This window comes from Heloderma suspectum, chromosome 5 (assembly GCF_057233095.1).
Source record: "Heloderma suspectum isolate Gila_16-S chromosome 5, 16-S_ref, whole genome shotgun sequence".
NCBI classification, from domain to species: Eukaryota; Metazoa; Chordata; class Lepidosauria; order Squamata; family Helodermatidae; genus Heloderma; species Heloderma suspectum.
In genome coordinates, this window is record NC_139462.1 from 181,821,596 (window position 1) to 181,840,445 (window position 18,850).

At 43.4% G+C, this 18,850-nt stretch overlaps 1 protein-coding gene across 1 annotated transcript in view; it reads right to left on the bottom strand.

Moving 5' to 3' along the window:
* Positions 1–18,850, bottom strand: part of DNAH11 (dynein axonemal heavy chain 11) — a 231,691-nt gene that overhangs the window by 172,503 nt on the left and 40,338 nt on the right. The window contains exons 12-23 of the mRNA XM_084858589.1: positions 17,744–17,936; positions 15,293–15,397; positions 14,067–14,462; positions 13,393–13,725; positions 12,968–13,222; positions 12,695–12,864; positions 11,573–11,795; positions 10,541–10,657; positions 10,351–10,437; positions 8,973–9,131; positions 7,822–7,905; positions 6,091–6,249 (exon numbers count right to left, since the gene is read on the bottom strand). Coding sequence (XP_084714715.1) covers positions 6,091–6,249; positions 7,822–7,905; positions 8,973–9,131; positions 10,351–10,437; positions 10,541–10,657; positions 11,573–11,795; positions 12,695–12,864; positions 12,968–13,222; positions 13,393–13,725; positions 14,067–14,462; positions 15,293–15,397; positions 17,744–17,936 — 2,281 coding nt within the window. The remainder of the gene's footprint in view (positions 1–6,090; positions 6,250–7,821; positions 7,906–8,972; positions 9,132–10,350; positions 10,438–10,540; positions 10,658–11,572; positions 11,796–12,694; positions 12,865–12,967; positions 13,223–13,392; positions 13,726–14,066; positions 14,463–15,292; positions 15,398–17,743; positions 17,937–18,850) is intronic.

Below are 18,850 nucleotides of genomic sequence, written 5' to 3' on the forward strand. Positions count from 1 at the left end.
GGGGTGAAGCAAGCCTGTGGGCTTGCCTGAGGGGGCCTTCACCTGCTGGCAGGTTAGGCAGGAGGCGACATAGGTCTTGACGTCCCGACACACACGAGGCCACCAAAAATCCTGTGTCACTCTGTGCAGGGTCTTGGTGAAGCCAAAATGCCCAGCGGTGGGGGAGTTGTGGCACTTATGGAGAACCTTCTCGCGGAGGGGTCTAGAAGGCACATAGACCCGACTGGAATGGTAAAGCAGGCCACCTCGCAAAGAGAAGGGGGTAGAGTGTGGGGGGGCAGAGGCTAGCCCCAATTCCTCCACTTTTGTGTGAACAAAAGCATCCTGAGCCTGTCCAGAGTGAAGGAGCTCCTCCCAAGAGTGAGGTACCGCAGCTGCTGCCAGGCTCTGGGGGGCAAGAATCAGAGAGGGGGGGGATTCCCCTCACCCCCTGGCTGGAGGTCTGGCTTATGAGAAAGAGCATCTGCTTGTAGGTTGTTGGAGGCCTTCACATGGCAAATCTTAAGATGGAACCGGGGGGAAAAAAGTGACGACCTAATCTGTCTCTGGTTTAAGGCACGGGCTGTCTGAAGATGTTCCAGGTTGTGATGGTCGGTTCTAACTTCGACTAGGTGCTGTGCTCCCTCCAGAAGATGACGCCAGGTCTCCAAAGCGGACTTGATGGCCAACAGTTCCTTCTCCCTGATGGTATAATTCCTCTCAGACATGTTCAGCTTCCTGGAGTGGTAGGCGCAGGGTTGCAAACCGCTGCCCGCCCGATCTGGCTGAAAAAGCACCGCCCCCACTGCAAAGTCAGAGGCATCAGTTTGCACCACGAAAGGCTTCCTCGGGTTGGGATGTAACAGGATAGGCTCAGAACTAAAAAGCTTCTTAAGTTCCTCGAAAGAACTGTTGGGCAGATGCCGTCCAATGAAAAGGAGATTTCCTGCCCTTAAGGAGGTCTGTGAGAGATGTCAGCTGAGCAAAGCTGGGCAGAAACTTTCTGTAGAAATTAGCGAACCCCAGAAAACATTGCAAGTCCTTCTTGGTGAATGGAGCCTGCCAGGAGAGGACAGCCTGGACCTTTGCAGGATCCATCCTGATACTGTCAGCTGAGATAATGTAGCCAAGATTTCTCCAGCTTGGCATACAGATGGTTCTCGCGGAGGTGCTGGAGGACAGCGGAGACATGGTGCTGATGGGCATGGGGGTCCTCAGAAAATATAAGTAAATCATCGAGATACACAATGAGGAAAGTGTCCAAATAGTCTCGGAAGAATGCATTCATAAAACGCAAAAACGTGGGGGGGCCCGCAGGTGAGCCCAAACGGCATCACTAGATATTCGTATGCGCTGTACCAGGTGCCGAAACAGGTCTTCCACTCATCCCCCTCCCGGATGCGAATCAGATTGTAGGCGCCACACAGGTCCAACTTTGTGAAAATCTTGGCTCACCCCAGGCGCTCCGGCATCTTCGGTATGAGGGGGAGGGGGTACTTGTCAGGGATCGAGACCAAATTCAATGCTCTGTAATCGTGCACCAGGTGGAGTTCTCCCGATTTCTTGGCCACAAAGCTGGTAGGGGCGCAGGCGGGGGAGGAGGAAGGGTGAATGAAGCCATGTTTGAGGTTTGTGGCCAAAAACTCTCACAGAGCTCCAAGTTCCGGTTCCAACATCGAATACAGTCGTCCAGTGGGGATGGTCGCCCCCAGAATGAGGTTAATGGCACAGTCAAATGGGCGGTGAGGGGGGGGAGCTGGTCAGCCTCCTTCTTGTCGAATACATCCCGAAAAGCTGCATACTTCTCTGGGAGGATCACGGTAGCTGAAGAACTGCCAGCAGCCGATGAGGAGGGGGAGGAAAGGGTTAAAGCCTGGACTGGGACTGGCGCCTCGATCGGGAGGCAATGCTCCCAGCAGTAGGGAGACGAGAACTCCACTTGCTGAAGCTCCCAAGAAATCTGATGATTATGCTTAGAGAGCCAGGAAACACCCAGCACAATAGGGTATTGGGGAACCTTGGCCAAGTGAAACTGAATCTGCTCAACGTGGGACTGGGCACGCAGAATGAGTGGAGCTGTAGTCCGGGTCACCATGCCTGAAGAAAGAGGATGCCCATCGATGGTCTCCACTGCCAAGGGGGCAGGAAGAGGCAGGGTAGGAATCTTGTGGAAGAGGGCAAAGGTTTCATCCATGAAACTGGTCATAGCCCCCAAGTCCACTAAAGCCAGGGCCTCCACCCCACCCCACTGGGAGGAGCGGAGGTGAACATGTAATAGCAGATAGGAGTGTGGGGGGGTTGCGGAAGGCACCCACCGGGTGTGGAACCTACCCCCACACTGGAAATCCCCAACAGGCTTGGGGGGCAACCTAGTCAGGCCTGGGGGCGAGGAGGAGGAGGAGGAGGAAGGAGAGGAGGGGGAGGCAGAGGAGCTGCGGGTCTAGCGCAGCAGGTTTTGGCAAAATGTCCCAGTTTTCCACACTGAAAGCATCGGCGCTCAGCGCACCACCGCTCTAGTTCCTCCAGGGGCAGTGGGGCTCAGGTAGCTCCCAGCTGTATCGGGGTCTCCTCCGCCGCCACCACAGGGGGGGTGGGGGAGGGGGCAAGAAACGGGGGGGAATAGGAGGAAAATCTCAGCCCCCAGCGCCCCGCCGGGTCTGCCGGCGGCCCTCCAGCCGACTATCTATCTGGAGGCAGGTCTGGATGAGGTCCTCCAAAGTAGGCGGGCTAGGCATGCGCACCATCTCATCCAAGATCTCATCGTTCAAACCATCCAAAAACTGAGCCACCAGTGCGGCATCATTCCACTGTAAATTCTGCATCAGCAAGCGAAAAGTTGTCGCATACTTGGAAACTGAGTCCTTGCCCCGCCTGAGGTGGCAAATCTCCCGAAAAGCTGTCTGCGTACACAGGGGGTCACCGAAAAATCTGGCCATCGCTGTCATGAAACCTTGATAGGCCCCGAGCCGGGGGTCATTAGCGAGAAGAAGTCCCGAAGCCCATTTAGCTGCCATGCCTGAAAGTAGGTTAATGATGAAGCCCACACGAACCTGTTCCGTCAGGAAATCCTCAGGACGACGGCGCATGTACAGCTCCGATTGGGCCCAGAAAATCTGAAAAAGTCCTTTCTCCCCAGAAAACTTCTCTCGCAAAGCCACTGGGCACTTGCGGCAGGGGGCAATCGGAGGTGGTGGGGGTTGAACCGCAGCTCGCAGATTCTCTACAGCAGTTGTCAGTTGAGCCACTTGATCACGGAGAATCTGGTTCTCTTGCGCCAGAGCTGTGTGGCACCCTCCATTCGGCAGGAGGAGAAAAGAGAGAGAGAGAGGGAGGGAGGGAGGAAGGAATGGGGATCAAGCTGTCAGGAGCGCCCTGGCGGCATCTTTCAGTAGACTCCAATAGACAACTCAAGACACAGATGAAAGGATTCTTTTCAAAGCTTTAATCCTTTTACAACTTAATGACTCTTTCAGATGCTAATCACCAGCGACTAAAGCAAGGAACAGCAGAGTGGCCTAAGCTTCAAATAGGCAGTTGATCAGAAAGGCAGTTGAAAGGCAGTCACTTGAAGACCCAGAACTTATGGGCTAGGGAGAGATCCTCCCTCTCTCCCTTGGGTCCATGGGAGGCGGCCATTGCTTGCGCACCAAACGGGTGCTATGCCTCCTTTCCGCGCCCTCCATCACTTGTTGCTCTCTGCGTCTGCATCAAGCATCTAGCAAGCCTCGTTCCCGCACTTTCTCACTGCTAGGATCACTATCTCAGGAATGCCGGCAGGAGGAATCTCTGCCAGCTGCTGAGCCGGTGAGGGATGAGCTGCCTCCTCTCTCATGTATTGCTGTTCCTCCTCAGAATCAGAACTGCTCTGGGGCTCTATGGGCTCAGTTTCTACCCTGACAGCCTGTTTCCCAGTAGAATAGGTTTGTGAATGGGGAGAGGATGAGATTAAAGTCTTCCTCCCCCCACCCCTCCCCAATCCCAGTAAGTTGGATCATGATTGCTGGAGGAAGAAGTTTTAACCTCACTTTCCTCTCAGCAATCACAATCCAGGTTGCTGGGATGGATGGTGGAGGAGGAAGTGTGTGTGTGTGTGTGTGTGTGTGTGTGTCTGTGTACGTAGACATGCATGTGTGTGTATGCATGGCAGTGGCAAGGGTGTGGCCCCTGAGGAGGTTCCAGAGGGTTGAAATTGGCCCCCAGAACCCCTGACATTGCCCAAGATGTAAGATCAGCATCACAGTCTCTGCTCTCTGGTCTACTGCTAAGAGCTATTAGGTTGGTGAGTACCAGGGAAAAAGCCTTCTCAGTGGTGGTCCCCAAGTGTGGAATACCCTCCCCACAGGAGATAACCTATGAACCCATCTTTGCTGGCTTTTATAAGAACCCTAAAAACATTTTTCTTCCACTCCACTTTTGGGTGATTTATGGCACTGGGTTTGGGCATTATTTAATTTTGTCATTCAGTATTTTATTTTTTAACTATCTTGGAATTCTTTAAGAACTCTTGGATGGATACCAACTGTATAATAAATAAATAGCAGTAAGTACATCCAAATGATTTCTGCAGCTCACACCTCTCCATGGGCAAGATCTGCAAGTTTCAATTCGGCTGTGACAGGGTTCCCCTAATGACCTGGACCACCTGAGCAACTCCTTAAGGATCTCTTTCCCCCGGAAGAGTCCCACTTTCTTTCTTTTACCTTTACCTTTCCAGTAGGCTGTAGATGTGGGGTGATTGACACTCTAGACACAGGGTTTCACCACAACAGTTTACTGGTAAATTAAAGCAAGCAAATCACAACTAAAGGTATTTACACAATAGAGCTGAGTGATATAAAAGGCATGAAGAGAAAATAAAAGTTGCAAAACACAAGTTACTTTATCCTACCTGAATTTAGACTTCTTCAGGCTGCTTCTTCCTGCTCTCTCATCCTGCTCTGGTCTCTCTGACTCTACACTTACTGGCTCTCTCACTTTCTTTATATACCCTCCTCCCTCAAAACTGAAAATACTGCTTCAAGCCTGAAAAAATGAAACACAACTGGGGAAATGAAACTGAGACCTAATCAGGGAAATGAAACTCCTCCTCCCAGAGATACCCCCTTCCAACAAAACCCCCAGGCCAATAAGCCTAACCATTTTTCCCTTTGCCTCTGTAGGCCTCAAAACTTCACAGGGTGTTACAGTAAAAACAGGGGAAGAAGCAGCTTTGGGTTATCCTATTTTTATTTCTGATTTGATAAAGGGGGATCCTGTGACTGTATTTGTAGATAATCTATGAAGACAGACAAAATTACCGTTTAAGCAACACATGTTGCCAACAAACCAACTATTGAGCTTTGAACCCTTTTTTGTTTGCTGAGGAAGACAAGCTTCCAAGCTTCAGTTTCTGACATAGTTAATAGTTTCATGAATAAAGATAGACCAGAATTAATTCACTCATGAAGTCTTTCATATATTTCATTCTTGACTATAGTTCTGGAGTGGCTCAAAAATTGCAGTAGTTATGTCATTACATAGTGTTAAGATTAATTTGAGAGATAAGTGTTTAGACAGAGTGTGGGAGTGAAATATCATTTTTGCAATATGTTTCCATGGAGGTGGTTCTTCAAAACATGGAAAGCAATGGTATTTTGACCCTCGGCATGCTCTTGCTCAGGTCTTATTACTTGCTATAGAATTTGTGAAGGAGATGGACTAGTAGTTTGGGTTCCATCTTGGGATATAAATTACTAACATTCAGGAAGAGAGAGTATTTGCCTGACTAAAGACTTCACATTGCTACTGTACTAAAGCTATGCGCTGACTGCACTGCAGTTTTATGGCACGTTTCTGGAAATAGTTCATGGAATAAAATATACACTGAGTTCTTTCCATTTGCAACTGTAGAGGTATGAGTGAGGCATGTTGCTGAGGAGCATGGGTGGAGAGGTGCTATTGTGCTCATGTCCTACTTGTGGGTTTCCTGTGGGCAGCTGGTTGGCCACTGTGTGAACAGAACACTGGGCTAGATTGACCTTGGTCTGATCCAGCACAGCTCTTCTTATGTTCTTATGCAATGTGTGACAACAGAACTGAGAGATCTTTACAATGGCATTATAAGATACTTACACCTATTGCATCCATCAGCTGATACCAGTGTCTGTCTCTCATTGCTGGATTCTGCAACTCTGTTACAACCCTCAGTGATGTCAACAGGTTCTTAATTCTTATCTCCAGGTTTGTATATACATTCCAGGAATGAACGGCTTTATCCAATGACTGCATCTCCTAAGGGAAAGCATCACAACAATCTTAAGGAACCCTGTGTCATCCAGCAATTGATTGCAGCCCATATTTCTGTCAGCTTATTTTATCAGAATGAACAATTGATAGACCAGGAATGTGTCTACCTGTGTGCTTAGTTCAAGATCTGCAGTTCTGCGCCATATTCCTCCGTTTTCAGAACTGAGCAGGGGACACAGAAGACTGGATTTTTCAGTTACAGCACTGTAATTGTGGAATGCCCTCCCAAAGGCAGTCCACCTCACCCAACCATTGTTCAGTGAAAGGTTAAAAACTGGTCTTTTAGTAAAGGCTTTTTAATGTCAGGCCTGATGTCAGGGTGGATACTGAGCCCATAGATCCCCAGAGTAGTTCTGATTCTGAGGAGGACCAACCACCCGTGGGAGAGGAGCTCGTTCATCTCTCACAGGCGTAGCAGCAGGGAGAGATTTCTCCTGCCTGCATTCCTGAGAGAGATAGTGACCCTAGCAGTGAGAGAGCGGGGGATGGGATCTTGCTGGATGCTCGGCAGAGACGGAAGGAGCAGCGCCTGATGGAGGGTGCCAAGAGGTGGCGCTCTGCCCGCTTGGCGCTAAAACAACAGTCGCATCCCGAGGATCCCCAGGTAAGAGGGAGGACCTCTCCATAGCCCATAAGTTCAGAGTTTTCCCACTCTTCCCCTTCAAACGGGGACCAACTGCCTTACCCGGAGCTTAGGCTACTCTGCTAACTACCCCAGTGCGTTTCCTTGCTTAGTCGCTGGTGATTAGCATCTGAAAGAGTCATTAAGTTGTAAGGGTTAATGCCTTGGAAAGAATACCTTTCATTTGTGTCGTGAGTTGGCTATTGGAGGGGACTTAAAGAGGCAGCTAGGGGGCTCCTGACACCTGGTGTAAATTGGCATAAAATCTTAGGCTGAATGCAGTACTTCTCTTTGGCCAGTGCTGCTAGGGTTTTGAGATTATATTGTTGTAATTTTTGTAACTGTTTTATTGCTATTATAGCTTTACTCTTTGTAAACCACCTTTGAAGGGAATCCTTTGGGACCAAAAGTACTAACAGTAAATGCTGCAATAAATAAATATATATTTTTTCCTGCCTTTGACAGCAGAAAGGTGGCATTATACATTTTCAAAATAAACAAATAAAGAAATATGAATTCTATGAGCTTCTAGCTTCTTTTCTATAAAGAAAAAACAAGGCAAACAAGCAGACTATATGCTCTATCTCTACATAGATCTAACCTCATTTGTTTCAGACTGAGTTCAGAAAAGAAGTGGCACCATGAGTTTATCATTTCCATCTACAGGGAACTAAACATGAGTCAATAAAATAGGAAGATTGAAAGAAACCAAAGTTGACACAGAGGGTAGATACTGGGTGGGAGAAAGAGGAAAGATAGAGCAGCAAGATAAATGGTAGAAATATAAGGTTGGATTCAGATGTAGTCATAGAGCAGACCCACTGAAATCAATAGAACTGAAGTTAGTTGTAAATAAATCCCATCGATTTGAATGGGCCTACTCCAACTATGACTAAATCTTGATCCAACCCTTTAGGGTTGGCTCAGAAACTTGCCTTGGCAAACCTTCTGAGCTCTACATCCATCTGTTCCATACTAATCTCTCTCCAGTGGGTTTTGGTCCAGTCATTAATGCTGCTCTGAAACAATAGGAACAGAGAGAAATGTCAATGACATTTGGTAGAGACAAGTTTCTGCAATGAAACAGACTGATATTGGAGGTAGGACCAATTATTTTTATTAAAGTATCCATGTTACTTTTAAAGGTCTCCACACTAACATAAATTAGGAAAACAAGCCACTGTAGGGTGCAGAGACTGGAACTGGGGAAACTAGCAGCAGGGCCCAGGTGCTATACTTGTTGATATGTTCTGTACTGCAGCAGCAGCACTTCAGATAGCACAGGGTTAGTACTGCAACTAACAATCCAGGCGGGATCAGGTGACACAGGGGCCAAAAAGTCCCATTTGGCCTTATAAAACTGCTACCTCTGGCCTAGCTGTCAAACTGAACGGTTCGTAGACTGCCTGTCCCTGCTTAATTCTACTTCAATCCATTTTAACTCTGCTTAATTCTACTTCAGCTGAATGTTTTAGTGTTTTGTAAATTGGAACATACAATGCAAACATTCTATATTAAGATACAGAATTTCTAGCATCCACAAAACATATGAGAAATATAAAAATCCAAAATAGAACAGAACTAAATATTTGCTACATGGGGAAATACGTTACCAATCATTAGGATATGGCAAGGCAAAGTAATTAGACCTATAGCCACCAAAGTTTCAAGCCAATCCTCCCCAAGTTTACAGTAAAGGACAAATATTCTCTTTTTCCTGATCTGGAGAGCTCTCCCGCCACTCCTTTTCTCTTATTTTCCATTGTGAGAAATATTGTCAAATGGGTTCTCTTGTTTGGGAGTTGTGTATTCTTATGACCTTTCATTTTAAGATTTCCCACTAATTTTAAAAGATAGTGTATTTGTTCCCAATTCATCTTGGAATTAGTTTGAGCAAAGGACATTTTTTTCACCAAAAGAATTTGGTGATGCCAAAAAAAGGGTTCATTTTTTTTTTCAAATGCTTGCAGTCCATTGTTACTATTAATTTATGGGAGCTTCTAAAACCCCAGCCTTTAAGATTTAGCATTCAGCACAACTGCCAGTGGTACAATGTTCTTTTGAAAAAATAAAATAAAACTCTTACTGTGATATAAATATTAATATCCCACACTCCCTTCAGCAACTTTATTTCTTTGCGGCACTGTTTCATTTGTTTGTAATCTGGAATGACAACTTCAAAAAGATTGGCAGATCCCTGTATACGCAACATTTCTTCTTCCAGTGCCTCCAGCTCCTGGTTTGCCTTAAAGATGCAAAACAAACAAGCAAGATCAGTTAAAATGTAGAACAGCATATACTGAAGACAAAGGAATTACATAGATGGATAGCTGACAGGAATTACTGTAGGAATAGTGCATGTTCCATTTTGTTTTCTCAAGTTCCAAAAGACATGCAAAGTTCATTTATGGCCCAATTCTTCAGCTAGTATAAATCAAATTCAATGCAGTAGTACTGATTTACATCAGCTAAACTTCTGTCTCTAAATTTATACATATATATCCACACATAGCTGCACACAAACACCAGGGATTTGATCATATGTGCATGACATGCAATTAAAGGTATACTTGTTCACAGCTACATTCTAGCAACAAATATTTATTGTTCTTTTTTCATTAAGTTGTTCACTTAAATACAAGTTAGTTGTGAATTCTTTAGAACAAAGACAGTCAGCACAACTTACCAAGCCCTATCTTGCCCAAGATCCTCTGAGGCATCACTTTATAGATCCAGTTTGCACCATCGTGGCATGGTTAACAAGCCACAGCTTGCCAACACTGCCATGTGTGCTAATAGCCTGCTGGCTGGATTTACTCTTTACTCTTGCTTGTGCAGCTTGCTGTGTTGTCTGAACCCAAGTGGCATGGCTTGGTGGAAGAGGTAGCAATCCTCAAATAACCCATGGGCTGCTGTTGGGTTATTTGAGGTTTGCTGCTCCCCACCCAAACAAGCCATGGCACCTGAGTTTGGATAACACGGCAAGCCAAGCCCAGCGAGATCAGCATGTGCCCCCGTGGCTTATTTCCCTCGGTGCGATTGTGCAACAGTCCTGCCCCCCCAACAGCGCGCTTCCAAAAGATCCAGTCCTCATCCCACTGAGATCAGTTAGGAAACTTATGTTCATTTTAAATAGATCAGGATTACAGCTAACATCTGAATATCAGGTGGGGGGCGGGGAGAGCAGTTCTTTGTATACAAAATGTTCTAAAGCTATTTTTCAAAAATCAAGAGCATTTTTAAAATGTATAAACATAGTTTTTCTGAAAAGGTAAGTTTCTTTAAAAAGAAAACAAGGATGCATATTTTAAACTGCACAGGCACATAAACTAGCACTTTAAAATGTCAAGCTCTACCAAAAAAAACTGATGTCAAATACAAATTGTACAATACGTAAACAGAGATCTCCATTTTTTAATGAGAGATTATCAGCATAACGTGCACCTCTGAGATTTCTCCATTACCTTATCAAGAAGCACATATGGGTTTTTGGCATCAAAGTGAAAGGGACCATCCACTCTAAATCTTTCTCTGAATCCTATCTGCTTCCCCTGATGAAAGAAACGTAGGCAATAAATTTTTGTCAACAATCTTGTCCTCATAAAAGCGTATGTGTGTGTGTGTGTTTGGGAGGGGGGGGACATTTTAGCTTACATCAAAAGCAGCACATTTTTTTCTGAGAAGGGTGACTTCAGAAGTCAGAAGTGGAGCCACTTCATGTTTTACAGAAACAGCAAGCTTTTTGGTGGCATTCCATCTTTCAGGCAATTCCTATAAAATAAAGGCAAATGACATAGCAAGAATTTCTGGATCCTTCATGCCGTAGGACAATTTAGTCAGATTCCCCTTTTCACATTTTGCCAAGTGTGTGGGAGCTGCTCACCCATGAGTTGTTCCCATGCAGCTAGGATACTTTGGCACAGCTATTTAGGATGGGGGTATAGAAAGCATATAAAACTGCCTGGCTCAAATTCAACTACAATTAATGTTACCACTTGTGTTGAAAACAAGTCACAACACCTCTCAGTATGTAAAAGACAAAATAAAGATGGAATATTTTAGAAAGTGATGTTTACATCTCCCTCAGCCCTAGGGAAGGAAAGGAAGAAATCCATATGGACACTTATAAGTCACTGATGTAAACTCCTTAGGCTGCTGTTTGAGAATGCACAAGTCCAAAGTTGCCAGAGTTAGGTGTTTCTCTGAATCCTGAGCTGTATATTTTATTTCTTTTATATTTTTCAGCAAAAAAATTGTTCAAATCAATTCTTACTTTCTGCCTATTAGTTGGGTCAGCTCTCCCTTCACCTGAACCAGTTCACCAAGTTTTCTGAACCAGAAGGTAGATACAAAGAAATAGAAAGTGTCTAACAGTATAACTGGCAACTGGGATATTAGCACAAATTAAAGTACAGAAGACCTTGCTTCAATTTTCATTTATGTATGTATTTGATTTGTTCCCCACTTTTCTATCAAAAAATGGCACTCAGGGTGGCTCTACACTTACACTTACTTACACAGTGCAACAATAACAAAAACAAAGTGGATAACAATGGCCACAGTCTACCAGAAAATTCTCCCAACCAAGGCCTGGGGAAATTAGAAGAACCTTTGTACATCTCCCATTTATTTAATTGGGCCTTATGCAGAAGAACAGAATAGAGTATTTTTCCTAATGTACAGTACCTCTACTTGGACATAAATATGATCTGGCATCTTCTGTCCATAGCTTTCCAAAAGTACAATAGTATCTTTTAGAGGCTCAAAAAGTTCATCAATAGATGCCTGCCTGTGTCTCACAGCCAGGAGGTGAACCATAACATCTATGAGTCCATTACAATCAACTTCCTTTAACTCTTTTTGGAGACCAACATCAGTCATTTTAATGAATTCTTCTAGGTCAGCTAGGCTGTTAAAGAGAGAGCGACAGAGAGAGATTTTCAGTGCTGGAGGGCATGTCAGAGGATGGCAACAAGGGAGAGGTCTTTCTTGGTGGTAGCCCCCTGATTATAGAACACTCTCCCCAGTGAAGTCCACTTGAAGTCATCTTTCCAGAACCAGGTTAAGACATTTTTCTATTCCCAGGCATTTGACAAGATTTTTAATAGGGCCTGGGATTTTTCTTGTTGATTTTGCAAAATTACTTTTCTATTTTTGTATGCCAATGGTTTTATATTATATGATATGGTATTTTTAATCTTTGCAAACTACCCAGAGAGCTTTGGCTATTGGGAGGTATAGAAATGTCAAATATGAAATTAAATGGATTTTTTTCTAATATATGCAAACATGTGATGAGCATTTCAATTACTGTTATTTAAACTATAATCTCAAATATTATTAGTACAGACTGATTATGCTATACTTAAAGAAGGGGGATAGGGAAAAGAGAACCATAACCAGAACAACAGCTGGGATCTCTTTTGTTTCTTCAATCCCTCTCAATATCTGTTCCATCTTGCGCAATGTTTATGTACTCTCTAGGGTCTATTCCGCAACCCTACGGGGTTGAAGTTGCAGGTTGAAGGACACACCTTCAGAAACCAATTTCTTCACCGTCAGTAGAGGGGCTGACCCTTCATTACTGAAAAGGATCATTTCATTACTGAAAAGGATCATCAAAAGGATCCCTTTCATTACTGAAAAGGATCATGGGGATTGGGGTGGGGGCTGATGATTGGGCTTGAAGAATGGCATTCTTCTGAGTCCATTGTTACCCTTCTCCCACAAATTCTCACAGGTCTCAACTTGTCACTTAAAAAACAAACAATACATCAGAATTATTCTCTTATAAAAATGCCATTTTACCTGTCAATGACAAACCTCAGGAGATATTCTTTGAACATCCAGCTCCACTTCTTAATAATGTTCAGCAAACTAATTTTGAAAGGTTTCATGTCCACCTTAAGCCAGCCTTCAAAAATTCTGAAGTCTTCAAATTTGCTCATTTGAATGTAAAGATTCTCATAGATATCAATCTACAACAGATAAATATGTATTACAAATACAAAGCTTAAACTAATTTCATATTGGGGGAAGGATTCTGAATATAAATATGTACAAAAGTATCCACTTTCTTGCCTGCTCTTTAAATTGTTCAGTTATTGGGCGTTGATCAAGGGTCCCAACATCAGCACAAGTCTCTGTTTCTTCAGAGGTTAACACAGGACCATAGAACAGAAATTGTTTCATAAATTCTGATCTGTCATCTACCCACAGATACGCATAAGAATCGAGAGAATTTCTGAAGTCCACAGCTTTGGTAGTGACATCTGCCACTCTGCCCATAATCTTTTGCCTGGCCTCAGACAGTTCTGATATACTGTCCATGTCATTCTAAGTCCAAACAAACAAACAAACAAACAAACCAGGAGACAGTTATTTCTACAGCTGTAATAGTGTTACTCATTCTTTGCATTGAGTAGCGTATACATTTTAAAATCAGCTGGTCAGTGCACTTCATCTTTCTTCTAAGTTAAATATTACAGTTTTGAGAAATACATTACCTGGTAATGTTGTATTTCCAGATGTGTTGCCACTCTTTTCACCTGGGCAGACATTTTGAAAATATTGCTTAAAAGTTCATCTATTAGATCATAAAAGCCACCTCCAGCTTCCTTGTCCAGTGAAGGCTTGAATTCAATTTCTAGGGCACTTAGCATCATTTCAACCTGAAATAATGGAGCTGGCTTCAAGATTTTCTCTGTGTTTTCTAAGAAGAAGTTTAAATTATGCATTATGGCACTGATAAAGCCATCAGCTATGATGTCATCAATGAATTCCAGGTAAATCTTCCAAGAATCTGATTCTGGATCTGCTTTAAAGAGCATGAGGTTTTCCTAAAAACACACACCGAAAAATAGGCACTGTAATTCTACTGTTGTGACAACTTTCATTTAAATAACTAGTTAATTGTGTAACTGGAAACCAGCTCCACATAGGGAATTGTGGATACTTTCATGTGTACAAAATTAGCACCAAAATGGCTCTTTAAATTAATCTGACTAATAATAGTTTGCATACTAAAGGCCATGAAATGTTAAAGCAACATTTTATCACTCTGAATTGATATCCATATTTGACTACATTTTTGCAGTGGCTGCAGCAGGTGTGTTTGTACTTATGTTGCAAAAATCAAAATACTTCTCTCATTATCATGCTAACTTCTACCAAGTATTACCTCTACAAGTCTATGGATCCTGAAGCCATCGTCTTGAAATGACACGAATTTCTTAGCAAGTCTATCTTCTTTGTCCTCCAGGTTCAACAAAGCTTCTTTTCTATTGTCTTTTCTAGAAAACAGCAGATGCTCCATCCAAGACTTCATAATTTGCTGAATAGTCTTAACATTGTCCTTTGACCTTTGAAGTCTCTGCTCCAAGTCATAAACTTTAGCTTTCACAAACTCAGTGTACTCCCAACAGTTCTCGTCCTGCCATGTAAATGTTTCTTCTCCTTCCATTAGGTGATCATCAACTTTTCTCAGCTCTTTTTCAATCAGAGGGTACTCTACCTCCAAAACAGTCTGTTTAACCTTGTTATACCACTGGACTACAAGTTCAAGATTTCCCATGTACTATTTGTATAGGACACAACAATAACAATAACAACAGAAGGTTGAAATATCTGCCATGAAACAATACAAATTGCAACCTAACAGAGTACAGAGTAATGAAGAATTAAAGCCATCATATGCAAAATAAACAAGGCACAATGATCCAGATTTTTTTTAATACTAAACATAATGTTTTAGGAAACAAAATATGACATCTCCTAACAGCCAAAGAGCGGGTAAGGCAAGGACAGTGTAAGGGCACTGGTGATTTTTTTTAAAAGGATAATAGGGGAATAGACAGAGCAGCGATCCTAATGTGGGCCTTCAGGCCACCTATTGAGCAACAAGGCTTTGTGGGAAATCAAGTACCATCTATACCATGGACTTGAAGAAAAATCTGCTCCTGTTCTCAATGTGATTCCATGCCTAAGGCCTAGACTTTTGCAGTTACTTTAAGTTGTCCAGAAAGAAAGGAAAACATCATCTATACTAAGGGAAATATGCAGAATCAAACAGTCTCAGCCAAAATCATAGAATCATAGAATAGTAGGCTTGGAAGGGGCCTATAAGACCATCGAGTCCAACTCCCTGCTCAATGCAGGAATCTAAGCCAAAGCATCCCTGACAGATGGCTGTCCAGCTTCATCTTGAATGCCTCCAGTGTGGGAGCCCACCTTGATGGCTGCAAGTTCCATGTAGAACTCTCTTCCTCCAAAGGTCTGAGAAACTTTCAGGAACATGATTTGGGTCCCCTGATTTGGTCTGGTTCTTTTTAATGGCTGACACAAGATGGCTTTAGTCTTGGTTGTAACCCATAGTTAAAATGAACACAGACTGTGAAAAGTACATACCTTAGCAAATGTTCCCCTTTTCTTATATAACTGTAAAGCTGAACTTGGAATATCAGGTTGATCCAAAAGCAAGAGATATTTCACATCTCTCAGAACAGCCACTAGCTACAAGAAACAAAATGTATCACCTTTCACAGGGCAGTTTTGCATACTGTCTACATTGTTAAGTGCTGATCCATTCCAAGAATCTAGTTTTACAGAAGGACATAGTTCTTCCACAACATAGTTCACCTATAGAATTCACTACAAGATTTTGTGATGGGCAGCAATTTAGACAGCTTTAAAAGGGGTTAAGACAAATTGATGGATAAGGCTATCAGTGAGAGCCAGTGTGGTGTAGTGGCTAGAGTGTTGGACTGGGAGCCAGGAGATCTGGGTTCTAGTCCCCACTCGGCCATGGAAGCTCACTGGGTGACTTTGAGCCAGTCACAGACTCTCAGCCCAACCTACCTCACGGGGTTCTTGTTGTGAGGCTAAAACGGAGAGTAGGAGGGTTATATATGCCACCTTGGGTTCCTCAAAAGAGGAAAAAAAGTGGGATATAAATGTAATAATAAATAAATAAAATGACTACTAGTCATGATGACTAATTGCTACCTCCAGAATCAGAGGAAGCATGCCTATGTACTCCAGTTGCTGGGAACATGGCCAGGAAGGTGCTATTGCAGTCATATTCCACTTGTGGGTTTTCCATAGGCTGGAGAACAAAAGCAGGAGATGGCTATTGCCCTCATGTCCTGCTTCTGTGCAACCAGGTCTGGCTGGCCACTATGGAAAACAGGATGTTGGACTACATAGGCCTTTGGTTTCATTCAGGAGGGTTCTTCTTATGTTCACACCATTATCACTGATGACGGAAACATAAAATGGAATGGCTTGGAAAGGATATAGATAACCCCATGCGCTGAAGTAGGAACTTTCATGCCCAGTCTGAAAAAAGAAGTCTATATAATCCAGATTACAGGACTTTCTAAGAATAGAAGCAGTAAGGTTTATCATACCAAGCACAGGACAGGGATTAAGTGTATATGTCAATCCTACACATAGTATCCACTGAATAATGTCTTAACAACTGTGATGTTTATGTGATTTTATATTGCTGTTGCTATATTCCATTTTGAGGTTTTATGTGCAGACATAATTAGGATTTAATCAGTACTGATTCTTAACAGGGTACACAGCGTGCTGTACAGAGGTATCTTGAACACAAAACATACTGTAAGATGCAATACACATAGTTTGTGATTTTTTTAAATTTTTGCCCCCGTCATGGCAGTCCATGCTAATCCTTCAGCACAGGATATAGTACAGAAAGGGGATCATAGTGTTCACCACTTCCGCCACGGAGGCATGTTGAGTAGCACCCAGGTGCCTGCAGCAGCAAACAGATAGTGGAGGAAGCAGGCTGGATTGGACAGCAGCTGCACATTTTACTTTCTTCGTCTGAATCCCCACCTCTTTAAGATGGAAGCAAGGAAAAGAAAGGGTTGGGCTACTTGGTTGGACAAGATGCAAGATAAAAACTGAGATTCTTCTTTTCAGGAACTAAGGGGAAAAGAATCTTTCAAGAATAAAGTAACTGGAGGGGAATTAATTGAGCAGATTTAGGGAGCTTGATGCTTGTGGCTCAGACCAAACTTCTACTTTGTACCCATTTTGTGATCTTGTGTACTTGTTTCCATTTAGTCTAGCATTGCCAGCCAAATGTATTTCAGAAGAATACAGCCAGAGCATGAGTGGTCCCATCAATTTTCTGAAATACCTGGTATTCTGAGATATGCTGCTTCTGAACATGGAGGTTTCATTTATCATTTTTTTATGAGAGAGGCTTCTACGGGCAGAGCTGTGGTTGAGCAAACAGAAGCAGCTTTGGGTGGGCTGAACTGAGGGAGATGTGGTAGGACTGGCTTAACAAGATGGTGGGGGACATTTATAATACTCCCACTGGTTGGCGGTACCAGTCACCACTGGATTTAACAGTAATGATAACAAATGCTCCTATCCCCTGAATAAATCAGCTACTATTCTCTTACACATATCACTACTAAAAAGAAGCCTAAGGCAGTTTAAACATTTGAACAACCAACTTCTCAGAGCCGGAATACTCTAACTGAAGTAAAAGAAGTACTTTTCTTAACATTAAAAATGCCAATATAACAAAGGACTCAGATTGCAATCCCAGACACACTTTACCTGGAAATAACTCCCATTGAACCCAAAGGGGATTACTTCTGAGTAGACATGTATAGGATTGTACTGTCATTCACTTTAACTGTCATTCATATTTTTCCCATGTTTATTATGTTAATGAATTGGATCCAGATTTAGTTATACTTAGAGCAGACCCATTGAAATCAATGGGATGACTAAAAAATTGTGACTAAGTCTGGATCCAACCCAACATACATAATAGGCTAATTTATCTAGACAATAGAAGTGTTTGTACCATACCTTAGGATCAAAATTTACACTAAGGAGACCATCTTCATTGCGCTTAATTAGCGGTTGATCTAAATTAATTTGACAAACATCATCCACTTTGGATTTCCATTTATAGTAGATCTGATCTTCATACTGGTCAAGCAAGGTCAACATCTCTATATATTTCTGATAGATTAAAGCAGCTTCTGGGCTTTCCAAGATTCTAAAAAAGAAAGAAATTGTAATATACTAGCAAGATGCCTATGTGGATGGAAATGTGGCCACACAAGTGCTTTGTCAAAACATTTTGCTACCTGAGGTGAAGGGCAAGATAACCCTCTCATTCCATGCACAGAGACCAACTGGACTGGCAGCTGAATCTTTCTTCAACACTGGTGATAGGACAGTATGCTCTACCACACCCAAGGGCAGCACACTAGCTTCATTGGTGCAGGGCACACTGTGTGGCACATACAGAATTGTGTGTCCTCCCAACACCTCACCACTCAGTGCTGGTTCCAGGTTTTGGAGGCCCTTGGGCAAGGCAGCCTCAATGGGCCGCCTCTGTCTACCTTCTCACCACCATTGTCACCAGCTGCTATTGCTCCTTATCCCCTTTCTCATCATTACTACCTTTTATTGGTTTGACAGAAAGCCAATGAGCAAGTGGGCAGTGGCATCTACTTCTCACCACTCCTTCTCACCACTACCACTGTCTGGGCCAGAGTGAGAGGCAGGTGAACAAGCAGACCGCATGGTGAAGAGGCAACGATGGTGAACATGGTGAAGTCAGCCCGTGTTGGGGTTTGGGGCCCTCAGGAGGTGCCCAACCATGCCAGCCTTGTCACTGCTGCTTGTTGACTGCTCTACCTGCTGCCTGCTCACTGTCCACTCAAGCAAATGCTGTAATGCTGCAATGCAGCAGTGACACCAGCATACGTCACATGAGCAGAACAATTTTTGTACACACATGATGCCTGCTAGAGTGCAGGTGTGAGGATGGCTGGCTCTTTGCCTTCTTGCTCCTTCAGGGGACTTTCCCAATGGCTCTGTCTGCGACATGTTGGGAGAAGGCGCTATTGGGAAATAGGCGAGACAGACAGCAACAAGAAAGCATTGCCACCACAGGGGACACTA